Source organism: Hyaena hyaena, unplaced genomic scaffold (genome assembly GCF_003009895.1).
Source record: "Hyaena hyaena isolate Hyena2069 unplaced genomic scaffold, ASM300989v1 scaffold_377, whole genome shotgun sequence".
NCBI lineage: Eukaryota > Metazoa > Chordata > Mammalia > Carnivora > Hyaenidae > Hyaena > Hyaena hyaena.
The window spans coordinates 608,240-625,862 of NW_024081010.1; the positions used below are offsets into that span (position 1 = coordinate 608,240).

At 39.7% G+C, this 17,623-nt stretch overlaps 1 protein-coding gene across 1 annotated transcript in view; it reads right to left on the reverse strand.

Annotated features, from left to right (window-relative positions):
• Positions 1-17,623, reverse strand: part of TENM3 (teneurin transmembrane protein 3) — a 194,344-nt gene that overhangs the window by 50,415 nt on the left and 126,306 nt on the right. Inside the window, exons 12-17 of the mRNA XM_039250689.1 lie at positions 14,264-14,480; positions 13,132-13,251; positions 12,337-12,598; positions 6,573-6,840; positions 5,108-5,251; positions 497-746 (exon numbers count right to left, since the gene is read on the reverse strand). Coding sequence (XP_039106620.1) covers positions 497-746; positions 5,108-5,251; positions 6,573-6,840; positions 12,337-12,598; positions 13,132-13,251; positions 14,264-14,480 — 1,261 coding nt within the window. The remainder of the gene's footprint in view (positions 1-496; positions 747-5,107; positions 5,252-6,572; positions 6,841-12,336; positions 12,599-13,131; positions 13,252-14,263; positions 14,481-17,623) is intronic.

Consider the following 17,623-nt stretch of genomic DNA (forward strand, 5'->3'; position numbering starts at 1 on the left):
GACGACAATGACCTATATCATGAGGTTATTCTAAAGATTTAAAAATCATAGTTCTATCTAACTGGAGCAAATAAAATGCCCTGGAATCAGTGAGACATTTTATATCTTGGGTGACTTTATACTCTATGCTCTTTTATACACTAAGGCATAGTGTGTATGTATGTATATACTATATATATATAGTATATACATACATACACATATATGCTTTTCCCAATGTAACCAAGAGTCTAAATTCTTTCTATGGAGAATTTTAAACATTGGGAATGTATACTTAACTAAATACACTGGTACATTAAACACTTTAGAAAAACAATAAAGGCACACTTGGCTTTGGTTAAAATCCCAAATGAAGCGGGTGCCCGGCTGGTTCAGTCAGCAGAGCACGTGACTCTTGATCTCAGGGTTTTAAGTTTGAGCCCCATGCTGGGTGTAGAGATCACTTAAAAATACAATCTTAAGAAAAACAACAGCCCCCAATTAAGTAAAGACATACCTGAGTTCTAAAACGCTTGTTACATTTCCGGAAGGGAATATGCGGCGAACATAGTTGAAGTCCCCTACATACAGGCTGCCATCGATCCCACAAGCTAATGCAACCGGGGCCAACAGTTTATTACCATCGGCTTGACCGTTGCAGCTCGGGCACGAGATGCTGCGCCTTCGGCCGTTGCCCATGATGCTACTGACGACTGGAGGCTGCTGGGAGATAAACTGATTTTCCCCGTTTCCCTTGTACAGGATACCTGGAAGACATAAAATGCATTTTTCCTGGGATAAAAAGTAGGAAGATGGAAAGTAACCATGCCCACTCTAGATCTAGATGTAACTATACTTCACTGCTCTGTACATACAGACCGGGAAAACTCTTCCTTAAACTTCTAGAGCAAAATACAAAACAAGAACTCAATTACCTCGTGTCCAATATCATCTGACAAAATACATAGGATATATATGAAAAATGCTGGCTGTCACGAATTTAAGGAAGGGGCTGGTAAAAGAAACAGAGGATTAACCAGGGAAATGAAGAGCCCAAATTGTCAACATCGGTGCTTCTCAAACTTCGTTACACACTGGAACTGACCAGGGACCTAAGAAAAAATACTGATGCATGGATCTCGTCTCCAGAGACTCTGATTTCATTGGCCTGGGGGAAGGAGGTGCGGTCTTTGAAAAAACCCTCCAGACGATTCTAATGTGCAACCAAGTTCTTCAGGGTATAACAAGTTTGCCTAACTGCTGAATCATGTTCAAAATATTATGTATTAATCCAATAAAAAATGTGTACCACAAATAGGAATTTTTCCTATGAGTTTATCACTGATTTTGAAAGAGTTAAAAATATTTTATGGAAGATAAAGTTAGAAAATATATATTAAACCTCGCATATACTGCTATACTTTCAAAGGATATCATTCCTGGCTATACTCTGATCTGACATGACAATGCCTATGGATGCAGTTAATCCCAAATTCCGAACATAACAAAACTATTATGGAAGGACAATTTATTAAAGAGAGTTCTGCTTTTAAGGCATGGAAGTGCCTACAATTTTAAGAAGGCAAAATGCCAGTCTGCTCCATTACGGTCTTCAGTGAAAATGTGAAGCAAAATCCCAAATGAATATTAAACATTTTCATAGTTAGAAACTAGATTTGAGTTGGGATTCTTATCTTACTCATTTACCATTATTATATACAGATCAGATCAATGGTTTCATTTTGGTCTGATGCATATTGGATGGTCAGCTGTTACCACTCCATACATATTTCATGATGCCTCACAGGGTGTTATTATCTGTATGAACCACCCGCTACTTTGACTTTGGAAGTTGTACCTATTATATATTTATTGATCGTTCTCTATTTCAAAGCAGTTCTCCAAGCCAATGCTTATACTTTTTAGCAGAGACACTGTTAAAAGACTCAATCTCCTGAAAGTATAAACAGGAAACATGAGAAAGTTTTCTCCTCCCACTTTGGGATAATTTTAAAGCAAAGAAGAGATCAGAATACTTATGTTCCTCTTATAGCTCGGCAAGCTTTTAGGTGGATTCCATGATTACTTTTGGAATGCTCTGCTATCTGAGTGATGTAATAATCACAGAACATTCACATCGAGAAATCAGGAAAGATAAAACAGGTTTATTCAATTTAAAAAAAAAAGGCCTAAATAAGGCTTGCTCATAACAACATATGGAAAGCTTTCTGCCTTGAATACTCAAAGCATTGCATTAATGATACCTAAGATCTTTCTTTCTGTGATCACGTTTTCTGACAATTAGGGAACTATAATTTCCTGTATGAGCCAGGTCGGTAATTTTCACCCAAAGAATCCTACCAGTCAGCCTAATGCTTTGCTGAGCCTGATCTATTCAGTCATTACTTTATAAACAACTGGTCCTTCGTGATTCTCCATTATTATGACAGAAGAAAAAGACGAACATTAGGATATTTACTTTCCTGTTCCAGGCCTGCGCAAACACCTGTCACAGTCTGTATTTTTGCCTTCTCTTCTCCTTCAAGATGTGTTCAGAGCTCATTCACCTTGTCATGATTACAAATCACTTTGTTTATTCAATGAGACACATGTCACTTTGAAAAGCCACTACTTGTCAAACTGTTCTTGGGTAAAATTTGAAATCATCATCGGTTTACCCCATGAATTAGGTTACCGCACATTTTAACACACCATGTCTTTTATAATTTATAGCATTTTTTGGAGGGCAGAATTTTGGGCAGTCCGGTTTTTACATTTGACCTGACATTTTAATAAAAGCGAACTATGTATTATTCTGGTAGAGAGAGAGAGAGAAAGAGAGAGTATGAATTATTATTCTACATACATATATAGAATATCCACGAGTTTCTCAAATCCACCTGAATCCTGTACTTAATGTTACATTATACTTTTATGACACAGACTTTATGGTGTGGGCTCTCCTGGAGCACTCTGCCTATAGACCCTTACTGGTTCATAATCTCTTGGTGAAATCCTGGGGCTAACTGGTTGTGAATTGTACCTTATATTCTCATGATCACTGAAGTGCTTCTAGAGAGGCGCTCCCCGCCCCCCCAGCTTTGTTTACAAAGAACTTCTGAAGGAATCCAGCAATCTGCCAAACTCCGTGAAATATAATTTCACATATTTTAATCAAGAGCAGCCACATTTGGCATGTGGCTTTGCACCCTGCAAGACTACGATTAAGCCTTGTGTCACTACCAGGACAGCCCGAAATACCACCGCTCCAGGCACCACTGATGATTAGAGGTAACATACGGAGCGTCCTTCTTGGTTGGGGTCTCACTTTCCACACACGAGTGCTGCACTTGGCACTCGCCGTCTGCTCTGCCCCTGTCAAACTTCTGTGGTGCTAACCGAAAGGCAACCTGATGCCCAGGACACAGCTGGAATGGGTGCAGAGCTCAAAAGTGTAGGTGCTGAGTAGGAAAGGTGTGGAGGGTTTTTCTATCTTGGTTATGCTCTTGCTATCGATTTGCTCAGTATGAGATCCTTCTACAGGTAAGGCACTGGCGTTCTCAACTACTTGGAAACTAAGTCTAGTACATCTGGAAGTTTAAAACACACCCTCTCTGGCTCCAACACATATATTTTTTTGTAAATAAAAAGAACAACTATCAAAGTAACGTTAATCTGAAAAACTGACCCTTAATCACAAACATGTAGTTGTATTACATGCTCTGTTCAAAATTCTGAACCTTTCTAAAACCTCTGCCATATCAAAACTCGATGATTTTGCCAAGACTGTGACATCTCCTTCTCTGGCTATTTGCAAAGGGAGGGCAGAGAGTTCTTAGCACGACATGGTTTAGGACAGGCGGCTAGGTTGCATTAAGGGTCCGCTTTTCTAGAAAAGTACCTATAAGTTATTGGAGATGTAGCTGGCGTGTGGGCAAAACGTTAGACACACCGCGAGGACAACAGAAATTATTTAATATCAATAAAATTCTTTAGGAGATTAAGCTAGTCTAATTTCGTTAAATAATTGGGCTTTTGGTTGTGATATCTGAAGCCTATTTCTCCAGGGAACAGTCACATACAGTGTAAGGTCCACTATACGTAGTACTCTCAACCTTTGCTCTTTTCTCAGGGTATTCATGTAGTTTTCCCTCATATTTACAAAGTTATATAAGAGTACAGGAACCCAGTTTGAGCAGGAGAACAATTTTTTTCTCACCAAGAATTTAAGAACTGAAAACAAAAATCTACATACTCTGACTACTTAAGGATTAAGATCTATTAGAAATATTCTTGTGGGGCACCTGGGTGGCTCAGTCAGCTAAGAGTCTGACTTCGGCTAAGGGCATGATCTCATGGTCCGTGAGTTTGAGCCCCGTGTCAGGCTCTGTGCTGACAGCTCAGAGCCTGGAGCCTGCTTCTGATTCTGTGTCTCCCTCTCTCTCTGCCCCTTCCCCGACTCACACTCTGTTTCTCTCTCTCTCTCAAAAATAAACATTAAAAAAATTATCAAAAAAAAAAATCTGTAGGGGCGCCTGGGTGGCTTAGTCAGTTAAGCGTCCGACTTTCGCTTAGGTCATGATCTCGCGGTTTGTGGGTTCGAGCCCCGCGTCGGGCTCTGTGCTGACTGCCAGCTCAGAGCCTGGAGCCTGTTTCAGTCTGTGACACCCTCTCTCTCTGACCCTCCCCTGCTCACGCTGTCTCTCTCTCTCTCTCTCCTAGAAATAAATAAAAATATTAAAAAAAAAAATATCTGTAAAGGACACAGATTTTTATTTTTTCTTTACTTTTAAAAAGGTTCCCTCCCACCCCATGTTTGGTCAACTTTCTTAAAACACTATGGATCAACTCATGGCCTTCCTATAGAATTAGACCCTCCATGGATCTGTGGTAGAGAATACCACACACTTTCAGTGCAGCACTGAAGTCACTTACAGTCAAATGGGAAAACTATTTTGGTGATGAACATATGAATGTTTCAAATGTGAGGTAGTTTCTACTTGAGACTTCTACAGTCTTTGAAAATACATATTTTTCCTCTTCTAATCCTACACTATGTACAGGATGCAGTGTTGCCACAATCTAACCCATTCGAGGGAAAGCAGTATCACTGTGAACAAGATCTTACCGTTCTGAACATCCAGCACGTGATGTTTATCTAATGTCCAACCACCCATGTTGGAAGCGTCTAATTCATAGCCTTGTAAAATGGCGGTCCTCTTTTCCCACAGAGTCAAGTCCAAACAGGACTCGTATTCATATCCAACAGACACTGGAATCAAGACAAATCACCGTTCATCTTAACTACAGGCAGAAATGCAATTTGCTGGTTTTCATTAAACAGCTTTCCTCACAGCTGTGTTCTAACACTACATGTCTCATTTATGAGTAGCGTTAATTTTCATATGAGAGGATTTGGCCACATAAAAGGTGTTTCTCTAAAAAAACATCTTCAGGTATTATTTTTCTATTGATGTGACAGGAAATTAGTATTTACCCCCCCGCCCCCAACCACTTTTTCACAGGGGGTTCCCAGCACAACATGAAGACCAGACTGGGCACCTGGTTAAGTAATTAGATTAGATAAATCAGCCCCAGGTGGTGATCAGATGGTAACAACTAAAAATTATATTTGCCACTTGAATAATTAGAGTGGTTTAGTTTCTAAGAGTATTAAGTTGTGGAAAATATTTATGATAAGTAAGGTTCAATACAGCAAAAAAAAGAGTCTGCTTCTGACATCATATTCATGTTACTGTCAGAAATGAACAAACACCAGCAGTAAATTAATGCAAACAAATCACAAATGAGAAGCTTCAGAGTCACAGTGAAACACGGGTTTTAAAATTTGGAACAAAGCAAAGGAAGAAGTGGTAATTATCTGGCTGATTAGAACTAATTCAAGCCCAAGGCATATATTAATTTCAGAATAAGAGGTCTATGATACTCGCAGGTAAAAACTGCTAGAACAAAAAGCATCCATTGGTTTTTGCTGTTCTCAGGTTGAGTGTGAAGCTCTACCGTATGTATCTCTTCAAGCCAATCTTTGATCGCACGGTCCCATCATTCAGTGAAAACAACTGGTTTACCCGATGTTTTAAGAATGTCATTCCACTGAATTGACTCCTTCTAAGTGAAAAGAGCTGAAATACGTTTTGAACACAAATACTGTCTATATCCTTTTGAATACCATTGTGAGTTGAAACCACCCTAATTGTTAGATATGGAAAACATAAAAAAGGATAAGGACAGCTATGGAGATAAAATTATAAAGAAAAAAATGAGAAAAAAAAGGAGAACAATAAGGAAGGAGAACATGAAGAAAAGGACAGGACACCTTTGAATCTCAAGAAGGACATTTTCTAACATATAATTTCAGCCAGAAAAAAGGGCTAGTGTCTCCTCATCATATGGAAATGCATTCCCTTTTCCCATGGTAAGTCTCAACCGACCAGTTAAGAACTTCCCACGGATAATCTTACGGCTTTCCCATCTGTTTATCCACTGGGTTTCACGGGTACCATTCATTTCATGCTAGTTCAAACTTCAAGATAATGTTTTTTGGATGAAGAATATACTGATCTGGAACTTACCAACAGCTTCAGATAAACCATAGACCTTTTGGTTATATGCATCTGTTTTATCCCATATGAAAGTATAGGCCAAGTTGGGCGAGGCAGGAAACCACTTCTGAAAGAGTCTTCCGACCACAGCCACCATAAGGTGAACCTTCATTAAATTAAATGGTATCACGGACTGGGTCATGGTGATCTTCAGAACCGACTTATAGCCTGCAGCTCTGGAACTCAAGTAGGAAAGTTTCAGATCTGTTCCTGGAATTGTAGTTTCTTCATGGAGTACCTAGGTTTGAAAAAGGCAGAAGCTTCAAACTGTGATCGTGGAGGTCCATTTGGGAGAAGAGATTTCAAAGAATTGAGTAGAGCATCTAAAATAAGACGCCAAAGAGTCACAATTCACAAATACACACTCAAGCTGTTACTTTCTTCAATAATTAAAAATAACTCTGCTGCCAGCCCAATTTTTCTTCTCCTAAAAGCTTCTTGTCATTTATTGTGAGTTAACAGTACCTCGGGTGCTGCTCCTCATACAGCAGGCACTGTGACTGCTCCATCAGGCTGACACACGCTGACTTGTTAGCTCACAGTCACAGTGGATTCTCACTAACCCATCTTTCACCCCCCCTCACCCTGGAGAATTAGAGCAGACATTTGTGAGCCGGTTGGCTTAGAGTGGGGATGTGGCCGAGGCCAAAGATCCGGCCTACGCCAGCTGGCTCATTTAGGGATGAAACCTGGGCCTGTAGCCTCAGCAGCTGACTGGTCACAGCCTAGAAAGATGGGAGTGATAACAGAAAAGACCAATTCATTTGGGTTAAATTGTGTCAAATTCCATATCCGCACTGAAAGGACAGAAAAATAGCATGTTTTCATAACTGGTTAAACACTGAGGACTCACCACTGATGTCTGATAGAATACTAGAGGGACTAGTATTTCAGAGCTGTAGACATTTTCAAGAACAACTACTGCGTTACTGAATGCACACGCAAGACATTCAATGTATACTTTCTGAGTTGAAACTGGACTGTAAAAAGTTAAAATAATTACCTGCCTAAGAACGATCTCCTTTATGAATTTGTAAAATTCACATTCTTAACTTAACCCTACAATTTACCCATCAATGTGACTGGCTCCATGAATGCTAACAAATTCATGCTGACATATGCCAAAACATGAATTATTTTGAAAATACATTTTATGTCATGTATAAGATCTTTCCAGAGAGTTCAGATGCAAATTAGTAAGCACCTATTAGTTTGGTTACTAAGGATAGCTCTTCATAGGTTTACCGCAATACGTTTCCTGCAAAGTCCACAAGGTCATTTATGCTCAAGGATCTGCACCAGGAAGTCACCACTTTCTCTACTAAGAATTAAATAACATTCTCAGAGCTTTCCTCACTATCCTACCGAGTTTCCTTGTTCTGATTTCAAGGACTACCTGATTGTGTTAGAAATATTTTAGAATTGTGATCTAGTGGTCAGGGGCATTTAGCTCTTCTTGCACGGAGCAGTTAGGATCGAGGCTTATCTGTCAGCTCCAAGTGTTGATGACTTAAGTAGAACCTGTGACAGTGAGGTTGTAGTGGTCAGTTTCTGTATAAACAAGTGGCAGAAACGAGCAGGCTGAGCAAACTTCCGTTCTGGCCTGTGAGGCAGTGTTGACACGAAGAGAGATGTGATGCCATTTGGTGGATTAAGAAGGCACTGCCATGCTCTCATAGATATAATACCTACTTATGGCAGGTGGGGTTTTCCTTACCAACCATGCTAACTGATTTCCGCCACAGACTGTCTCAGGCAAAATAGTCTATGAACATCTAGAAACTTTCCAGGGGTCTGTTAGGCTCGGGAGACCACTGCACTTAAGACTGACAGCACTGGTGTGTGGCTGTAGGCTATAGGATGAAAAATCTAAATAGAACTCATTGTTCTTCTATCACTGGGGTGAAATATCAATGGGTTAGCTTGAAAAATAGATTCTGTGACCCCTGAATGGCTCTGAAAATGTAAGTGATCGAACTCTGAGGCATGTAATTTGTTTCCTCTTATTCCCAAAATAATTTCTCATAAATCTGATAGGTTTTCTATATGGAAGCCAGTCTTTCATTAATTAATATATATTTCTTGTGAGCTTCTAGAGGCTGCTTCTCTAGTTCAAAATATCATGTATTATTCCTATTTTAATAACTGATTATTGTCTTTGTCATCATTAACCCACTGCCATAACAAGTATCTTCAATTCAGTCCATTAAAACATGCGTTTCTCCTATGTAATTCAACTTGACCATGTTATTTTGCCTTAGGGGGAAAAGTAAATCTGGCCACAGTGGAAAAAATAAACCATTCTGCCTATTTTTTACCAGCTGCCTGATCTGTAAGCCCCATTCTTCACTCCATTACATATTCAGTTAGAAAATACAACAAAACTAAAAAACTTTCTAAAATTAGAAGCGCAAAGGCTTACTTTCTCTAATTTTGTTATTATTTTGTTTTATAACAAATTAAGGAGTATTTTATTTTATAATACATAAATAAAATTATATATCCAGTAAAAAAAATAAAGTGGTAGCCTGTCACTTCTACCTTCCAAATCTCAGTCTAATCTGGTTCCTCTTCTCCACTACCATTCTGAGTGCTGGGCACCTCTCCATTTTGATGCCAGATATGCACGGAAATACAGCAAACACACATGGAAATACAGCAAACACCAGCCAGGTAACTGATTCATGTGTCTCCTATCAATTACACATTTTGCCACTTGAGTTAGCTTTAGAGAAATCTGAAAAAATGCCATTGGCCCCGGGTTCCATATTGCCTAAAGAATTCAGGGTCTCCATTGTATGATATTTCAGGGCTATTCATAACCTGGCCCCACGCTTTCCCCTTATATGCCCTACATTTAAAAAGTTCATCAATTTTAATACATTTGTTTTTTTACCACCATGTGGCTGTATCCACATTTTCTTCAATCTGGACCATCCTTTTGCTCCTTTGAAGGCCAACCTCCTTAGTGATGCTTCTTTTTGGCTTCCTTAGGAATGGACCCCTTTTTTGAACTTTCTGAGTTCTTCTTTCAAATCTTGATCATATTTAGAATGGCAAGAGCCATGCCTTATTATTATTCTTTTTATCCCAATAGAGTACCTTATACATAATAGGGTCTCAGTGAATTTCTACTAAATGTCTGTTGACTGTTTGATGGACTGAGAAAAAAAGCTTCCTGTATTCCTGCAACTGTTGACTACCTGAAACCCATTCCAATGACTCAGTTTGCTAAAAATGTGCCACCAACAGACAGACACTGCTTCAAGGTTAAATCTCCTTAAGGGCTGGCTAAGAAGCTCCGTGTGACTACCCAATGACCCCTGGGGAGGAAGTACTACATTGCCTAAGGCTACAATGAATTTCCATAAGCTTCAGCTCAAAGTTGGCTTGACCGTTATGCAGCATATCATCTGGGTGTCTCTTCTGCACCATATTTGCCTGTGAGAGTTCTCCTTACCTGTTATCCTAGCTTGTCTCCTCTGTTCTCTATCTGTACTCCCTCCCTGGGCTTCTTTCTCATCCTATGGTTTATGTTTATCCGTAACAATAATGATTCCCAAGTTTAAGATCTTTACTTCCAACCTCTCTCCTGGACGTCCACTCCTCATCACTTCTGCCCCACCACCTTTGTCCAAGCCACCATCATTTCCCCTACTTACTGAGACTGTCTCCTACCTGGTCTCCCTGTTTCAACCCTTGCCCAGTATAGAATATTCTTGGTGTAGCAACTACACTGTAGTAACTGTAGGAAATCAGTAACTGTTACTGCTCAACTTAAAGGTCTCCAACAGTTTCCAATCACTCAAAGTACAAAGTCCTTGACCTTGCCATGGTCTGCAAGGACTCGAGGTTTGTGTGTCACTCCTTCACTCAAGCCCTACCTGCTGGCCTCTGCCATTCGATGCACAAGCCAGGCATGCTTTTCCCTCAGAGCGTCTGAACTTGGTCCTTACGCCGTCTAGAAGACCCTTCCATTGACTCTTTCACTTTCTTAAAGTTTCTGCTGAAATATCAACTTATCAAAGAGATCTTCTTGGACCGCCTTTATAAAATGGAACCCCCTTCCATTTTACCGTTTTGTCTTTGAAAAATTAGTCTTGTTCCTAACCTGACATATATTTGTACATTTGTGGTCTCTCTCCCCTGTTTGCTGGTAAGCTCCTAGACAGCAGGCACTTCATGTGATTGACTTACTGCTTGAGTCCACTCTACCACTGCCTGGTGCAGAATAGGCATTCAACAAATCCTTGAAGAATGAATATGCCAAAGCAGCTATGTGCTGCTATATTTTACAGACCACATGTTTTAACTTGGCTATTTATGAATTAAAGTCCATTATCATCATTCCTAATGTCCTAACTTTAAGACCTCAAAATTATTTCTTTTTAAAAAATGTTTATTTATTTTTGAGAGAGGGAGGGAGAGAGAGAGAGAGAGAGAGAGAGAGAGAAAGAAAGAGATAATGAATATTCCAAGCAGGCTCCACACTGTCAGTGCAGAGCCCTACATGGAACTCAATCCTGCAAACTTGGGATCATGACCGGAGCCGAAATCAAGAGTTAGAAGCTCAAACAACTGAGTCACCCAGGTACCCCAACCTCAAAATTATTAAATTCTTTTTAATGTTTATTCATTTTTGAGAGACAGAGAAAGACAGGTGCAAGCAGAGGAGGGGTAGAGAGAGAGGGGGACACAGAATCTGAAGCAGGCTCCAGGCTCTGAGCTGTCAGCCCAGAGCCTGACGTGGGGCTTGAACCCATGAGCCATGAGATCATGACCTGAGCCAAAGTCAGATGCTTAACTGACTGAGCCATCCAGGCGCCCCTCAAAATTACTTTTAATTAGAAACAAACAGGCAGGAAAAAAAAAATCTCCAAATATTTCAGTAGATAAAAGGAATAGTGAAAGTATGATTATTTTTTTAAAATGTTAGTTTTCTTTTTTTCTTGAGGAGATAGGCTTTATTATCAATTATTAGAACTTAAGTCATAATACCAAACTTTTTAGGTAAAAATATCTTGCAAAAATTAATGAACATTTGCTGCTAAAATCATCTTTCCTGAAACATTTTTACTTAGAATTATAAACAGTAAGTTATTGGGAGTAATGACCATAATGAAGTGTTCTCATGCCCATCAGGAGGTCAGGTACCAAAAGCTTTTTCCCAGTGACTGTATGAGCAAAGCCATTACGGGCTGTTGAGTTTAAGTTGTTTTTCCATTTGGCTACAACTAATAAATATATACAGATACAGTATAGCCTGAACAAAAAAGTATTATGAATAGATCTTTAAGAAATAACTAGAGGGGCACCTGGGTGGCTCAGTCGGTTAAGCGTCCGACTTTGGCTTGGATCATGATCTCACGGTCCATGGGTTCGAGCCCTGCGTCGGGCTCTGTGCTGAGAGCTCAGAGCCTGGAGCCTGCTTCAAATTCTGCATCTCCCTTTCTCTCTGCCCCTGCTTCACTCACACTCTGTCTCTCTCTCTCTCAAAAGTAAGTAAACGTTAAAAAAATTAAAAAAAAGAAATAGCTATTCTACTACAGCATTATTTATTCTAGCACACACACGCGCGCGCGCACCCACACATACACCCCACATTCTATGTTTCGTTCTGCAGAAGTATTTACGACAGCACTGGAATTCTGCAATCCTTTTTAAAGATTCTTTGGAAACCACACAATCTGAAAACGAGTTTCCTTAAAAAGTACTGCCTGCTAGAATTTTCTACCTGTGTTTCAGGAATAATAGGGCTGTCTTCAGGAGAAGATCTGAAAAAGGTGGATAAAGGAGAAGACACGATGATAGGATTTGGCCTCACAAATCCACTCAGATCACAGCTGGGAATGTCATTCTCTTCCTTCTTCATGACGAGGGTGTCCATCACATAAAAGACATTCCATGGAATCCACACCGTATGATATTGAGTCAGAAACGGGGATCGCTCAAATACCAAAGTCAGAGAAGCCCCACCGTTTGCCACCAAATCAAACCTAAGAAAAAAACAAGATGACTCAGTGAATTACCTGGACCCCATACAGCTTCCAATAACACTTAGCTCCTTAAATAAATATGCTTTATAAAGATAACCTACGCTCCTTCCAACTTTTATATGACAGAGTTACAAATCTACAGGAACATTAAAATAATTATACAGCGAACCCCCAAATACCCTTGACTTAGATTTACCAATTTGTTCACATTTTCCCAAATTTGCTTTATCTGTCTACCCATATCTACTCATTTTTTCAGAACCACCTGAGCTTATGAAATATCACCTCCGAATATTTCAACACGGACCTTCTAAGACAAAGAAAATTCTACAAAATCACACCATTGTCACTGTGTCGTGGCACATGAGCTCAACTTTTAAAGCACCGTGTGACCACATGCCACGTGCACTGTCACAGATTTCTGGAGTCTAAAAGTTGTTGGAGTTCGATATTAAAGGGGATAATAAAACATACTGGGTGATACAAGAATGCCTGGTTTTTATACTGCAAATAGTGCAGTGCGACTGACTCACATTCCATCCTGGCGGGTAATAGTATATCCATAGTCCGGGTAATGGAAAAATGAGACATTCACGCCAATAAGTGGAGTTCCATCAGCAGTTAGTACTTGGCCTCTAATGACAGATGCAAGGCTGTGGGAAAAGAAAGAGAATTGGAATGGGCATTTGTCTGCTCCAGGCAGCGGTCTCATGATTTAGAGCTAATTCATCCTAAGGATAAAATAACACTATCACACACACTAGTTAGTCTCCAAAACCAGACCTGAAAGAGTCCCAAGACAATGTCCCTTTTAATTCGGTGCAATTCACATTCTCTAAACGCCTGGTGTTTACCCTGGGTTTTAATTTGTTGCAATCTGGGTTTTGGAGAGTTATCAAGACCAATAATTTAGAGACGTATTTTTAAAATTATCAACTGCGCTTTTTCGTAAGTCATGTATCTGACGCTTACATGAAGAAAAGTATACCTTCCAATTAATTCCAAGGCAATCCGTAAATCTGCAGGGACCAAGAAGTGCAAGATTTAAAGGGGCAATAAGACACATTTGTGGAACAACTTTTAATCAACTGCTGGGTCTAACTGCATTAATGCTGTTAAATTACTGCAGATCCAGGAGTTCCTGTGTAAATCATCTTCTTTTACTCAGTGAGACACAAGACACCTGCTTTCACTTACTGGTTTATTTTCAGGTCATTACTGCTCTGTGAAACACCAGTCGAACAGCTTATGCAATCTTACTGTGATGCCGTTAGCAGTTCCATTACATTAATTCATAATTTATATTATTTAGCGAGCTCAGCTTAAAAAAAAAGCTCACTTCTGTTTTGCCTTTTGGGGTCTTCTCACTGCTTCTTTGGAAACATTTCCAACTGTGCTAACAAAATCAACTCGTTAAATGAAGATTTATTGACTCCTTAATGGGATGTCCTGTTAGGTCTTAGATACTGAAATTGACAAAGTATGTGAACTGTGTCAAAAATGCTGGAAACACGAAGTTTGGTGAGGAATTTGCGGAAAGAGGAAAAACTGCCTTAAAAGAAAAAACACTCCCCTCAAATACACCGTCATCAGTATTTATATAAAGTGCATGTAACCACTGATAACATCACTACACGTCTATGTAAGAAAAAAAAATGCATTAACCTCTTATTGAAAGGACTTTCTCCGGGAATGACATGGGTGCTGTCGGACCCTATAAGAAAACTGATTCGATCATAGAAGGATTTGGCGGCCTGCTGTGAGGGGGACTGTAAGCTTTGGCTGATCACATCCTGAGGGTCAGGCAGCCCACGGCAGTAAGGTTGGTTTTGGCAGGAACTCTGTAAACAGCAGTCAGGGTCCATACAGTCAACGAGCCCATCTGCAGAGAGAAGCGTAAGCTGGTGAGAGCATTCCTCTTGTTAATCTGTGATTACTGTTTTGTGCACTATGTTTTGTTTGGTGGTTCCTTTTCGTTGATATCAAATAAGTGTCCTCCCTACCCCTACCCTGAGAGTAATTTCTATGAGGCATACTTTTTGGAAAAGGATGAAGTATTAATACAATATTTGCAGCTGCTTTCATGTAGAGTAAATGTTTGGATTGGAGATGGTGGATTCTGATTAAGAAATTAAAAATTACTGATTAGAACAATCTATTAGTAGTTTGAAGGAATATAGACTAGTTTTAAGTATAATTATTAAAGTGTTCTATATTTTAGAAAAAAACGTGCTAGGAGTTAACACAGTGAGCGTGATTGGTTAATGGATCGGAAACTGCATAGGGAGAAGTTCTAAAATTTGGGAAAGGGTCAGAAAATGAAAGGGTGTGAAATGAAGCAAATACAAATCCAACATAAAATGGATGAGATCAGCCAACCAACTTTCAAGGAAATAGCTTTCCCGAGGAGGGTAAAGTGTGTTCCAAATAAAAATAAGGCAACTCTTAAATTTTAAACAGGATCCTGGGCCCCTAGAGTTTATTTAGCCTCTGCTAAAATAGAGGTGTTACTTTAAAATGTGGCAATTGTAAATAAGCCATAATATTGAAAAAGCTAAGAAGCCTATCACAAAAAATACCCCCAAAACCCAAAACTGACCCACAGTATTGGTGACATGAAATGTGTAATGGGTAGAAAGAATTTGCCAGTGTCTTCTCCGGGAACATCAAAAGGAAATTACATTCAATGCCCCATGTAAGTATTTTGCTCTAAACACAAAAACCGACTCACTGGTGGAGACAAGTGTCGGGTTATGATGATTTGGTGACATTACCCCTTAATATCTTTCTTTCACTGACCAGCCAACACACGAATTTTGATCTGCTTGGCAATTACACTTCTGAGTACAGAGTAATATTAGTTTCTGAAGACTTTAAATCATTCTTGGGAGATCAGAAAAATGGTTTTAAAATCTTTAAACCCAACTATCAAGTCTTCATGTGACCCTATGATGGCAATGTCAGTTGAAAATAACTAGTTGACCTATATTATTTACACGAGTGTTTTTTAGTAACTTTGATTTTTAAAAACACCACACTAGCCATTTGTTTTTGCTTGAGGACACTCTTATTAATAGAATGTAAGTTTGCTCCTCCGTTATCTGATAGCAGACTGAGACGCAAGAAAATAGACTAAATTGAGTCATGTTGCCCAGTCTAAGAGTAGGTCAAGAGCAACACAGGTAAGGTAGGAAACTGAAGATCAGGGGTCCTGGATCAATGTCCTTTTTTCTTTTTTAAATTTATTTATTTATTTTGAGAGGGAGAGAGCAAAAGTGAACAGAGGAAGGGCAGAGAGAGAGAGAGGGAGAGAGAGAATCCCAAGCAGACTCTGCGCTGTCAGCAGACAGACACGGGGCTCCATCTCACAAATAGTGAGATCATGACCTGAGCTGAAACCAAGTCAGTCGCTTAGCCAACCAAGCCGCCCAAGGACCCCCTGATCAATGTCCTTTAGTCGTTTTGCGCAGAATGTAGGGGACGCTTGTGATTTCTCCCAATACTCATTTCCTTTCTTTGGGCAACAGCTCTACGTTTTCCTTTAGGTATCCCTCCCTCCCCACCTCTCTGTCCATGCACATTTCCCCCTTCATGTGTGGTTCCGGAATGTCTATTGGACCGAACTCGTGGAGCTACGGGGCATTTCAGGAAGTGTCTGCAGGCCCCATCCCCATGCCCCCAGGCTGGGTGCTATAAGGCTGTGAGGTTGGGGTTGCTGCATCCCTCCTGCGTCACTCCAGGAGAAGCTGGCTGGGAACGCAGCCCTTCAAGGAGCAGAGCCAAGAGCTGGAGACAGAAACCATGGGTTGCCGTGGCATCTAGGTTTTCACAACAAGCTGCATGGGAGGGAGTGCCTGGGTTTTCCAGTGTAGACGTGAAGCTATTATATTCTTTATGCCTGTTCCGGTTAGATTTTCTGTCGCTTAAAACTGAGAGAGATTTTGTTTCTCTAGAGCCGCTAACTAAAAATTCGTTCACTATTTTCCTTGTAGTTGAAAATCATGCTTACTACAAGAATACACGAATTAAATTTATAGTGTTGGGCTCCCTTCACATTAATTTTTAATTGTTTTGTTGCCACAATGAGTCAGAATTTCTGACAGGCAGATCTTACCCATTGTTTTCTTGTGCTAGTTACATTTTTATGCAGATATCCGTTACATTTTTTAAAGATGAATTAATTACTTGAAAGTGCAGTTTTAAATGACATTTTAAGTTTTAAATCACATTTTAAGAAAGTCAGGTGAAACTGAGCTTTGAAATTTTACATAAATTTATCAAAATACTACTTTCTTGGCCAAAAGGCCATGAAGATGAAAAATGCCTAAATATTTCTCCATATTTCTGGAAGAAAGATACAACTATGCTATAGGCTTACTTTTCATGAAGTTATAACAATGTAATATGTTGTATACATATTTTCTCTCAAAGAAAGAGAAACAGATTTTTTAAATTTTTAAATTTTTTTAACATTTACTATTGGGAGACAGAGACAGAACATGAGTGGGGGAGGGGCAGAGAGAGAGGGAGATACAGATCTGAAGCAGGCTTCAGGCTCTGAGCTGTCAGCACAGAACCTGACGCGGACTTAAACCCAGAGACTGCGCTATCATGATCTGAGTCAAAGTCAGACGCTTAAGAGACTGAGCCACCCACGTGCCCCGACTCAAGATTTTTATAGTACACTATTGAACTATTGCCTCAGTATCATTTCTGGCTTCAAAAAAAAAACCAAAAAATAAAACCCTTTCAGTAACAATCTGTGACTATATATTGAGACTTTATAAGGAATCTTACTTTGTAAATCTTTTTTAATGTTTGTTTATTTTTGAAAGACAGAGAAGACACAATGTGAGTGGGAGTGAGGGAGACACAGAATCTCAAGAAGACTCCAGGCTCCGAGCTGTCAGCATGATGCAGGGCTTGAACCCACAGACTGCAAGATCATGACGTGCGTTGAAGTCAGACGCTCAACCGACTGAGGCACACAGGCCCCTCTTATAAGGAATCTTTATGTATGTGTTT